Source organism: Erinaceus europaeus, chromosome 10 (genome assembly GCF_950295315.1).
Source record: "Erinaceus europaeus chromosome 10, mEriEur2.1, whole genome shotgun sequence".
Classification (NCBI taxonomy): domain Eukaryota; kingdom Metazoa; phylum Chordata; class Mammalia; order Eulipotyphla; family Erinaceidae; genus Erinaceus; species Erinaceus europaeus.
The window spans coordinates 79,307,283-79,319,747 of record NC_080171.1 but is presented as its reverse complement, the minus strand read 5'-3'; the positions used below and the strand labels follow the sequence as shown (position 1 = coordinate 79,319,747).

The 12,465-nt window shown below is 45.1% G+C and overlaps 1 protein-coding gene across 3 annotated transcripts in view; it reads left to right on the top strand.

The window, feature by feature from the left end:
• Nucleotides 1–12,465, top strand: part of MMEL1 (membrane metalloendopeptidase like 1) — a 36,279-nt gene that overhangs the window by 1,853 nt on the left and 21,961 nt on the right. For 2 of the 3 annotated variants that reach the window (XM_060199910.1, XM_007529506.3), the window contains exon 1: nt 479–665. In XM_060199910.1, coding sequence (XP_060055893.1) covers nt 515–665 — 151 coding nt within the window. In that variant the 5' untranslated portion in view covers nt 479–514. Of the gene's footprint in view, nt 1–478; nt 666–12,465 lie in introns of those variants that run through there. The other variant, XM_060199909.1, reaches the window with a different exon arrangement.

The following is a 12,465-nucleotide window of genomic DNA, read 5'->3' as shown; positions in this document are numbered from 1 at the left end:
GCATACGCAGGGGGCATGCAGACCTGTTAGCCAGCAGGCATCTTTGCCCTGCTCCAGTCCTTCCTGCCCTACTGCAGTCCTGCATGTCTTCTGGGATGGCTGGGATGGTTGTCTTGTCTGTAGTGTCAGAATGCGAAGGTGACAGAAGCCAGTCCTTTCCATGCAGGAAAGGTGGGCAAGAACCCAGTGACTACAGCCACCTTCCAGAGACCATCCCTAGCCCCTAGCAAAGGTTCAGAGCTCTGGTACCCACCCCCCACCCCAGACCCTACCACCCTTCAAGCAGAGAGCTCTATATAGAGCTCAGAGCAAGAGGCCTGGAAACCTAAGGCCTCTGAGCCAGTGGGAACTGGAGATGGATAGAGGCCCCAGGCACCCCGAAACCTCCCATCACCTGCCCTCCCAGCTCTGGACCCAGGTGCCCCAGCCCTGTGTGGAGGTGTGGAGGCTGCCCCCGACCAGGGCCTGGGGGGGGGGGGATCTCAGGACACACTTTCCCACCTAGAGAGTTGTAATGGGGGAACCCGACAGCCCCGTGGGGATGGTGGAAGTAGCCCACAGCCCTGGACAGAGGTGTCGCAGACGCTGCCTGGAGGTGGGGCTGCTGCTGCTGCTGACCGCTGGAGCGCTGGCGGCCCTGGGCCTGCTCTACACCCTGGGCAAAGGTGAGTGCGTGCACCCAAGACCCTCCCCACCCCAGCCCCAGCCCCCCCCCCAATCTGCGTGCCCCCAACCACAGACAGGTCTGTGGCCCTCAGGGACCGCCACTGACCTCGGGAGGCTCAGACGCGGGTCTCTGCGGAACGGCGGCTGCAGCCCCGCCTCAACAACCCCTCCCCTCCACCGACGCCCAGAGAGCCGAGAGCAGCCGCAGCCTTGCGAGCACTCCACACTGAACTGCAGGGTCACTCCCGTTGTCAAGCTTGTCCCCGACACTGGCCATCAGAGCTGCCCAGAGAATGGGCAGGAATTGGGCGGGGGCCCAGAGAAGTGGAGCACAGAGGATGGGTCCTGCAGGACAGACACCCTGCTCGACACCCCTTCCTGCCTTCTTGCCGAGGTGGGAGGGGTGAGCTCTAGGGCCTGGGAGGGAACGGGGACGGGGGGAGCTCTTGTGCATGCACCTGGGCACAGGCAGCCTTTCAAATCCCAGCCGCCCCCAGCCACCCTCCATCTGCCCCCAGATCCCCCAACTGACCCCAGTTGTCCCCCAGCTGCCCCCCCCAGCTGACCCCAGCTACCACACCCCCACTCCCAGCTCCCCCAGTCGCCTCCAGCTGTGCTGGCTTGGCCTCAAACCCTTGCCCTGTCTGGCAAGTGCCCTGTGCTTACTGGGTGCTCAAGGCTCAGGGTACTTTGCAGAGAAGAGCTCACCCCAGCCCTCTGAGCAGTGGGAAGTTTCTCCAGAAGGTTGCTGTTTATGCATGAAGTGAAGTGCTTTTTATGCATGGAGGGTGGTGCACTCTGCCAGGACTAGACCCAGCTAGTCACTGTGATCTGGTGCCCTGGGTCTCCTGTCAGGTGAGGACATCACCCACTTTGTGGACCTGGTATGGAGTCCCCCCTCTGCCCTGAGAGCTAGCAGGAGTCTAGGGGACCTGCTCAAGGGTCACAGGATTCCAAATGCCTGGATTGGATCCCCTGCATCCATGTGGAGTGCAAAGGAGCTCCTGTCTTCTGAGTAGCACAGAGCTAATCTCAACAGGAGTGACTCTCCCAGCCCAGCTTTTCTCCTCTTACCCCTCCCCCTCCTCTTCTTCATCCACTTCATCCTCCTCTTCCTCCTCCTAGATTCAAATAGGGTCTCTCATTCCCTGATCCCCAAAAGACCTCAAAGCTGATCTCAGCCACAGGCCCCAGCTGAGTCTTCTGAAATGCTTATATTTATATGATGCACATGCATGGTCACTGTCACATAGGGATGGCCTTGGAAAGCTAAATGCTCACAGTGTGCCATTCCCTTCTGTGTACATCCTTCTCCACTGAGAGTCTTTTCACTGGTTCATGTGATATTTGGTGGTATTTGAATGGAGATGTTTCAGTCCTCTTTTCTTGACTTCTAAATGAACACCAAAATTGTCAGAAACATGGGTTGTATTGCCCTTGACATAGGCTAAGTCTGGCTTTGGGGCTAAAGTGCAGTCAGTCAGTCTCCCCCCACCCCCCCCCTTTTTTTTTGGTTGCCCTTGTTTTTTATTGTTGTTGTAGTTATTATAGTTGTAATTGATGTCATCATTGTTAGATAGGACAGAGAGAAATGGAGAGAGGAGAATAAGACAGAGAGGAGGAGTGAAAGATAGACACCTGCAGACCTGCTTCACCGCCTGTGAAGCAACTCCCCTGCAGGTGGGAAGCTGGGGGCTCTAAGCGGGATCCTTCCGTGGGTCCTTGCGCTCTGCACTATGTGAGCTTAACCCGCTGAGCTACCTCCAGACTCCCAATCAGTCAGCCTTATAAATAAACTGCATGTCCTTGTGTATGTGGTCAATCACTGACTTTTGGATGAAAGTGGAGTTACAGATACAGATAGAGATGCAGATATAGAAGTGGCCGTTAGATCAACGACATTTTTCTCTATATTTGATTCTTTTCATCCTATCTTTCACTCTTTGAAAGATGTGTTAAAATATTGCTCTAGAGAACCATCAGTTTCCTTGTGGCTATGTCAACTACTAATTTACCTATTCTAAGGCTACATTATTACATGAATTCAAACTTAGAATTAGCAAATCTCCCGTTACATATAACTGGATAGTGGTTCTTTTTTTATCTTAATAAAGCTCTGTTCCTTAAATTGTGTCTTGTTCTAAATCTCATGTTGTTGGCTAGAAATGTGACTCATTAGCATTTGATTTGTCTATTTTACCTTTAGAACTGTTTGTGCCGTTTAATTTAGATGTGTCTCTTAATAGTGTGTTTAGGTCTTTGTCTTTTACCTGGAAAATCTTGTCTATGGAAATGTACTTCCCTACCACCACCATGGTACCACTCTTTTGTGATCTTTTGAGTCTCCTGGGCCTTTTTTGGTTAATCTATTATTTTCTATTCACGTTCCCTCAACTAGTTTGGAAGTTTTGTATTTCTTTATTATTATTAATTTTAATATGTATTTATTTATTTTCCCTTTTGTTGCTTTTTTTGTTTATCATTGTTGTTGTTATTGCTGTCATCATTGTTGGATAGGACAGAGAGAAATGGAGAGAGGAGGGAAAGACAGAGAAGGGAAGAGAAAGACACCTGCAGACCTACTTCACCACCTGTGAAGCGACTCCCCTGCAGGTGGGGAGCCTGGGGCTTGAACTGGGATCCTTATGCCGGCCCTTGTGCTTTGTGCTATGTGCACTTAAACCCGCTGTACTACCACCCAACTCCTGGAAGTTTTGTATTTCTATCTTTTGGATGGCTAGCTTAATTTTTCTTTTGATACATACTATTTTAAAAGTTAAAGAGGGAGTTGGGCGGTGGCGCAGCGGGTTAAGCGCACGTGGCGCAAAGCGCAGGGACCGGCGTAAGGATCCCGGTTTGAGCCCCCGGCTCCCCACCTGCAGGGGAGTCGCTTCATGGGTAGTGAAGCAGGTCTGCAGGTGTCTATCTTTCTCTCCCCCTCTCTCTCTGTCTTCCCCTCCTCTCTCCATTTCTCTCTGTCCTATCCAACAACAAAGCAACGTCAGCAATGGCAATAATAACCGCAACGAGGCTGCAACAACTAGGGCAACAAAAAGGGGAAAAAAAAAGATTAAAAAAAAAGTTAAAGAATACCCTTTTCGAGGACTTCCGGAGGCAGGACTACAGAGCAGCTGCAGCTGTGTTTCTCTCCTCTCTTCTCTCCCGGGTCAACTAGGAATACCAAAGGAGATCATCTGGGACCACAACAAGACAGGACTAGAATGACTTCAGGAACCCACCAAATCATCAGTGAGTGCAAACACATGTGGCTCGTGGACAGAGAGGAGCCTAGGGAGAGATTAAGTGGCTGGTAACAGTCCGGCAGTTTATCAAGTTTATCAGTTGATACACCACCTCCAGTCTGTTTCACCAACAAAAAGACTGCTGAAGGGAGGAGAGGACTCCCCTAAGACTCACCAAATGCAACTGGGAGTCTCCATTGCTACTGCCCTCAGAATCTGGAGCATCAGGGGAGAGGCCTTGTGCTGACACCAGGGGACAGAGAATTAACCAGGAAACTCAAGAGAAGAGCTGTACCTCAGTGGCCTAGCTGTGGGGCTGTGAGAGTCTCTTTGCATAACCACTGTACTATCTCTTCCCCACCCTGCCTTATATCTTGGTCAGGAGTGAGGAATTAAGCTAAGAAGCCTATTTACAGTTTAAAAGCCCTCAGGCTCCCATAGCCTAGAGGGAAGAAAAAGAACAAAAGAGGCTTTTAAGCCACTGTGCTCCAACTCAGGGATTAAAATACTATTGAAACAACTGTCAATTTCCACAACTGTGACCGCTTTAATTACTTTACTTAGACACAAATCAATCCAGGCAAAAGTGATCAGTCATTTGAAAAGTACTGAGAGAGGGGCCTCATAACATACTATATAGAATGTTTAAACCAACAAGAAGAAATATTGGCGAAATGAACCAGGACAACAGTCCAGCTAAAAGCCCCCCAAAGACTGAAGCACAAAATAATGAGGTCAACATTCAAACACTAGTTAAGGAAATAATCACAGGAGTGAGTAAAGAGTTTGAAAGAATTGTCATCAGAAATGCAGAAACAACAAATGAGACTCTGGAAGAAAACACTAGTTATCTCAAGGCTATTAGAGAGCTGAAAGATGAAATAGATGAGCTAAGAACACAACTAGTTGAACAAGCTAAAACAGTATCAGAACAGGGCAACAAAATAGATGAACTCCAGAAAACAGTAGAGGGGAAAGAGAATAGAATCAATGAGGCTGAAGACAGAATTAGCAAAATCAGGATGAATTAGAGACAACTAAAAAAGAAGTAAGAGATCTCAAAAAGAGATTAAGAGATACTGAGAACAACAACAGAGACATATAGATGACTTCAAAAGAAATAATATACGCATTATTGGCTTACCTGAGGAAGAGAGGGAGGGGGAAGAAAGCATTCTTTAGGACATAATAGCTGGTAACTTCTCTAGTCTAGACAACATAAAAAGACATAAAGGTTCAAGAAGCCCAGAGGGTCCAAACAGAATTAACCCAGAATTAAAGACACCAAGACACATCCTATTTAAAATGGAAAGGAATAGGGATAAAGAAAGGATCCTGAAGGCTGCAAGAGAAAAAAAAGTCACCTACAGAGGAAAACCAGTAAGATTAGCAGCAGACTTCTCCACACAAACTCTACAGGCCAGAAGAGAATGGCAAGATATCTATTGAGTGCTCAATGAGAAAGGCTTTCAACTAAGACTACTGTATCCTGCTAGACTGTGGGTTTTATGTGTGTTTGAGCATGGATGGCTGACACACACCCTCCCCCGGAAGCTTGTCTCAGTTTCCCCTTGGCATGCCAGCCTTGTGGTCAAACAAGATGTGGCAAGAGTATGCGGGGGAGTTCCCAACCTTCCTCCTCGCCTCCCCATTTTCTGGTGGGCTTTGCCTTCCTTATAATTCTATGTCCCTGTTCCTGCATCACCATCCATAACCTCTCATCGCCTCACTCTGTTTTCCCTTATAAGGAGATATTGACTTCCCTGGCCAGCTGGCTACTTCCTCTGCATAGCTACAACTTTATAAATTTGTAATTGCATCAATAAAGGTGTTCCGTTCCCCGCAATGGGACCATAAAGAGGTTTCTGTACCATCCACTGCCACAATATGCTTGAAGACTCCTTTATCGAACTTGCTCCTGCCTCATTTCCACTGAGGAACCCTGACATTAGACTGTCATTCAGACTAGGTGGAGGCATAAAAACCTTCTCAGACAAGCAACAGCTGAAAGAATCAACTATCACCAAGTGTGCCCTGAAAGAATTTCTCAAAGGTATGCTATAAACAGTCAGACCACCATAAGTATGCCATATATCATAACACTGTAAAAATCTACAAGAATGGCATTAAAATATCTTCCATCTATGATATCAATAAATGTCAATGGCCTGAATTCACCTATTAAAAGGCACAGAGTAGGAAGATGGATCAGAAAACACAACCCAACAATATGCTGTCTACAGGAAATCCACCTAAGTCAACAAGAAAAACACAGACTCAAAATGAAAGGATGGAAAACTGTCATACAAGCCAATGGCCCACAAAAAAAGGGCAGGAACAGCTATTCTCATATCTGACATGATAGACTTTAAAGTAAATAAAATTTTAAAAGATAGGGATGGACATTACTTAATGCTCAGAGGATTGTCAGGCTGCGTCGCGGGAGAGAGAGAGAAGGGATCGGAGTGGGGAGGGAACACAAGTCTTTATTCACTCGGGCACCTCAGAGTTGGGTGAGAGAGCAGTGGTTCGGGCCACGTGGAGCTAGCAAAATGGCCGCCTCACTCTACATGCAGCACCCTTTTCTGCGTCTGGTTGCCGAGGTGAAAAGGGGTAAAGAGAGACTGGACCCGCAGCAGCAGCAGCGGGCTTTATAGGATAAAACCCGAAGCAGAAGTCGGGACAGGATTGGTTGGGAAGGTACTCCGGGAATAGAGTTTTCAACTCTTGCGGGAATTGACAATACCCTAAGGGGACAACATGGTGGAATAAGGCACTCTGGGAATATAGTTTCAACTCTCGTAGGAATTGACAATATCCTGAGGGGACAACATGGTGGATGTGACCGCATCTGCACAATTTCCCAACAGAGGACCACTCAATCAAGAGGACTTAACAATTATTAACATTTATGCACCCAATGAGAAGCCATCTAAATACATCAAACATCTACTGAAAGAGCTACAGCAATATATTAACAGCTACACAGTCATAGTAGGGGACTTCAACAAACCACTCTCTCAACTTGACAGATCATCCAGGCAGAAAATCAATAAAGACATCAGGGAGCTAAATGAGGAGATAGATAAACTAGAAATACTGGACATTTTCAGAGTCATTCACCCAAAGAAACTGGAATACACATTTTACTCAAGTCCACATGGGTCATTCTCAATGACAGACCATATGTTAGGCCACAAAGACAGCATCAGCAAATTCAGGAGAATTGGATCCCGGTTAGAGCCCCCGGCTCCCCACCTACAGGTGCATCACTTCACAGGCAGTGAAGCAGGTCTATAGGTGTCTTTCTCTCCCCCTCTCTGTCTTCTCATCCTCTCTCCATTTCTCTCTGTCCTATCCAACAATGACGACAACAATAAAACATTAGGGCAACAAAAGGGAATAAATAAATAAATATTTTTTAAAAAGCAGGGCAAAGGAAAGAATTCAGAGAACAGAGAATTCAGGAAAGGATTCAGAGAAGATTTGGGTTCCAGAATGCCATCTTCCACACAACATGGACCAGAGAGTCCCCTTGTGAAGCTAAACATGTGTGTGAGAAGCAGAGCTGTCACATCAACTTTTGCACAAAGGAAAATGCTTTGTTGTAACCCAGAGTGAAGTGAGGCAAGAACCATACTCAACTCTTACCTCCCCTATCTATTCTTTATTTTAAAGTATGACTTTATATTGCTTTTTTTAAAGAAAATTTTGTTGTCACTAGGGTTACTACTTGAACCCAGTGCCTAAACAGCAAATCCACTGCTCCTGGTTGCCATTTTTTTTTTATCTATTCCCTTTTGTTGCCTTTGTTGTTTTCTTATTGTAGTTATTGTTGTTGTTGTTGATGTTGTCATTGTTGGATAGGACAGAGAGAAATGGAGAGAGGAGGGGAAGACAGAGAGGGGGAGAGAAAGATAGACACCTGCAGACCTGCTTCACTGCTCGTGAAGCAACTCCCCTGCAGGTGGGGAGCCAGGGGCTCAAACAGGGATCCTTAAGCTGGTTCTTGCACTTCCTGCCACTTGCGCTTAACCCATTGGGCTACTACCTAACTCCCTGTATGCCATTTTTTCTTTTTTTTTCTTTATTTTATGGGACAGAGACAAATTGAGAGGGATGAGGAGATAGAGAAGGGGAGAGACAGAGAGGCACCACCTACAGTACTTGCTCCACCACACCTACAGATGGGGAGTGGGGGCTCTAACCTGGGTCCTTGTGCATGATAACATTTGCACTTACCAGGTACACCACCACCAGACCCCTCTCTCCAGTCTCTTGTTCAGGAACAATTTATACAGTTAGGAGGAGGGGCTGGAAATTTCTGTCTTATGTATTGCCGGGCTAATATGGGGTTGCCTCTACCCGGGTGTGTACTCTCTGAGTTGGAGCGAACACTACCTGAGCCAGCCTGGGCTGCGACTCACTCAGCGGTGCAAGCGAGATGACTCATGAACCAAGCTTGTAGTGGCAAGGCAATGCAATTCTTTATTGATCAGAGAGCCAAGGCTTTTAAAGGGTTGACCCAGAAGTGACAAGTCGGAACAGAAATGGCTAGGAAAGGGGAAGAGAAAGGCAAAATGGGGCTGGGAAGTTAGGAACTTCCTTAGCAACTGTTGTGAGGGTTTTAACTGGTAGGATTAATAATACCCTGCAGGCAGGGAGGGTCTTGAGGGTAGAAAGAAGATAGATCAAAGGAATGGAATGGGTGGGGATCTTTCAGGCAAAACAATGATTATGTAGATAGGCCATAGTATCAGGAGTGCAGGGTCGAGCAGGGGGAGCTGGCTTAATGTTTTAAGGAATGCCAGGCTCCTGGAGGCAAAAAAAAATGCAGGGTGCTTTGTGAGGCTCCTCACAATTTCCTGACAGTGTATTGGTTGAAGAACAAGAAATGTGGGAGTCAGGCGGTAGCACAGCGGGTTAAGTGCAGGTGGTGCAAAGTGCAAGGACTGGCATAAGGATCCTGGTTTGAGCCCCCAGCTTCCCACCTGCAGGGAAGTCACTTCACAGGTGGTGAAGCAGGTCTGCAGGTGTCTTTCTCTCTCCCTCTCTATCCTCTCCTCCTCTCTCCATTTCTCTCTGTCCTATCTAACGACATCAACAACAACTACAATAAAAAGGGCAACAAAAGGGAAAATAAATAATTTTAAAAAATAAGTATAAAAGGGGAGTCAGGTGGTAGCGCAGTGGGTTTAGCGCACGTGGTGCAAAGCACAAGGACCAGCATAAGGATCCTGGTTCAAGCCCCTGGCTCCCCACCTGCAGGGGAGTCGCTTCACAAGCAATGAAGCAGGTCTGCAGGTGTCTATCTTTCTCTCCCCCTCTCTGTCTTCCCCTCCTCTTTCCATTTTTCTCTGTCCTATCCGACAACAACAACATCAATAACAACAACAATAATAACTACAGCAATAAAACAGCAAAGGCAACACAAAGGAATAAATAAATAAATATTTTTTAAAAAACATAAAAAATTTATCAGTGTCAGGCCACATCATCCCTCAAGAGCTATGTTAAATATAGCTATCCCTTTGTTGTGGGGGTGGGGGTCTTAGCTTTGTTGTTTGCTGTTCCTCACTTGTGGACGCTTGTATTTTCATGAATATCAATCCAGGCTCAGATTGGCCTAACCTGGGGGAACCCTGTGTTATTTTTGCTGAGAGTTTTCCCCCTGGTGAATATGTGTTTGTTTCTATCAGGTACCTTGGGAGGTTTACTAGTCTCGGACTGCTAACAATTTCTTTGCTTGGGTCTCCTTAACGACAGGGTCAGTATAAAGGCAAACTCCATGCTGGCATCACCGACCAACCTGGGACTATACACTCTCTAGGGAGAAGAGTTATTTTCCAACCACAAAGTTATCTGAGCATTTTGGTTCCTCTTGGTGATAATGGACTCTCAAATTTCCCTTGTTTGTTATCCTTAACACTTTTGAGGTATGTGGGCCAAGTTTCTTTTATTGAATCTCTTTCAAGTGGAATCTTTTTTCTCATAACAAGAGTGGGGTGCTGTGTTTTGGGGAGACAGACTGCAGGTGAAGTGCCCTTTGCCCCCTATCCTTTAGGCCTTGGTGTCTTGTTTCTTAAGTGTGAAATCATTTCTTTCCCTCCTTATGTGCACTGTCCCCTCTGACAGGAAGCCTCTACATCTAGCCTACACCTAAACTATGCTCTGAATTCTAGAAGTGGAGAGTTCACACAATTGACTTGGAGATTCTTCTGTACAGGAGACCTGTCTGCCCCCCTCCCTCATTTATTTATTTGTTTATTCAATAGTTTATGTCACTGTGGACTCAGCAAGACTAAAGACTTATTTTATACATTGGGGCTATAATCTAATATGACTTTATTATTGTTGAATTTTGTTTTGTGGATCAAGTTGTCCCAAGATTGGCCATTGGAGGCTCTCTTGCTTGGCTTGCATGGCTCTTTGACAAACCCTATCATCCCATAATTGGGAGTAGGGGGAATAGAGGGAAGCATTTTCTTATTTTCTAGAACTCTGTAATGTTTTAGCTCATCTTGTATATATTTTTAAAGATTTATTTATTTGTGAGAAGGAATGGGGGAAAGAGATGATGGGAGAGAGAGGAGAAAGAAAAGAGGGGAGAGAGAAGAGAGAGGGCAAGGAGAGAGGGAGGGAGAGAAAATAAAATAGAGCATTACTCTGGCATATGCAATACCTTTAACTTTCAAATCCTTAATGACAAACAGTGTTAAGCATCTTTTCACATGTTTATCTACCAGCTGTGTGGAGTTATCTTTTCATAGCTTTTTTTTTTTTTTTTTTTGCCTCCAGAGTTATCAATGGGACTCAATGCCTCTACTACAAATCCACTGCTCCTGGAGGCCATTTTTTTCCATTTTGTTGTCCTTGTGGCTACCCTTGGTTATTGTTAATATTGTTGCTACTGCTGTTGTTGTTGGATAGGACAGAGAGAAATTAAGAGAGGAGGGAAAGACAGAGAGGGGGAGAGAAAGACAGACACCTGCAGATCTGCTCCACCACTTGCGAAGTGACCCTCCTGCAGGTGGGAAGCCGGGGGCTTGAAGTGGGATCCTTACACCAGTCCTTGCACTTTGGGCCATGTGTGCTTAACCCACTGTGCTACCGCCCGACCCCCCTTTCATAGCTTTTGTTCATTTTTTTTTTTACTGGAATATTTATTCTCTTATTCTTACAGAATTTGAAGAGTTCTTTGTACATATTGGCTACCAGCATTTCATTAGACCCTGTTTTCAGATATTTTCTTTTTTCTTTTTAACCAGAGCACTGCTCAGCTCTGGCTTATAGTGACATGGAGGATTGAACCTGAGACTCCAGAGCTTCAGGAATGAGTCTCTTTGCATAACCATTTTGCTACCTACCCCACCCTTTTCAGATATTTTCTCCCAGCTTGTGACTTACTCTTTCAACAAGTCTTTCACTGAACAGATTGATTTTATTTCTGTTCTTCAAAAAGGTAGAAATATTTACTATTGACTATAAACCATTAATACCCCCAAATTAAGGAAAAATATGAAAAAAATAACATAAATAAATAAAACAAAGTTCATAGCACTCCCCCCACACACACCCCCACATGGCTTCAAGTAACTAATTCTATTGTCAATGTCCACTGGCCTATTTTTATTTTCTTTAGTCCATTCGTAAGATTTATATCCTTTAATTGCCTGTGTGGGTAAAATAATTCAATTTTTGTCTTTTTCCAATCACTTTTTTTTTGCTTTGCATACCACCCCCACCTGGAGTTCCTTTAATTTTGCTGCAAAATGTCATCTTTCTAATATTTTATAATTGTAAATAATTAGGAAGTAGGGGTCCAGGCGGTGGTGCACCTGGTTAAGCATACATACTACAGTATGTGAGGACTAGGGTTCAAGGCCTCTAGTCCCCACCTGTAGAGGGAAAGCTTCACGAGTGGTGAAGTAGAGTTACAAGTGTTACTCTGTCTCTATCCCTCTCTATCTCCCCCTCCCATCTCAATTTCTCTCTGTTTCTATCTAATAATAAATAACTAAAATTAAAAAAAATAAAAACAAAGAATTAGGAAATTAGAGCATTTGATTTTAATAGTCTAACTTACTGATTTTTTTTTCTTCATGAAAGCTATTCATATTTTATTTTAAAAGTCATACTAAAGGATAGGGAAACAGCTTAATAGTTATGCAAATGAATTTCATTCCTGAGGCTCTGAGCTTCCAGGTTCAAACCTCAGCACCACCATTAGCCAGAAATGAACAGTACTCCCATAAAAAAAAATTAAATAACATGGCACAAAGCGCAAGGACCGGCATAAGGATCCCGGTTAGAGACCCCAGCTCCTCACCTGCAGGGAAGTTGCTTCACAAGCGGTGAAGCAGGTCTGCAGGTGTCTATCTTTCTCTCCCCCTCTCTGTCTTCCCCTCCTCTCTCCATTTTTCTCTGTCCTATCCAACAGCAATGACAAAAATAATAACTACAGTAATAAAACAACAATGGCAACAAAAAGAGAATAAATAAATGAATAAATATTTTTTAATTAAATAAAATTAAATTTTTTAATTAAAAAGTCATC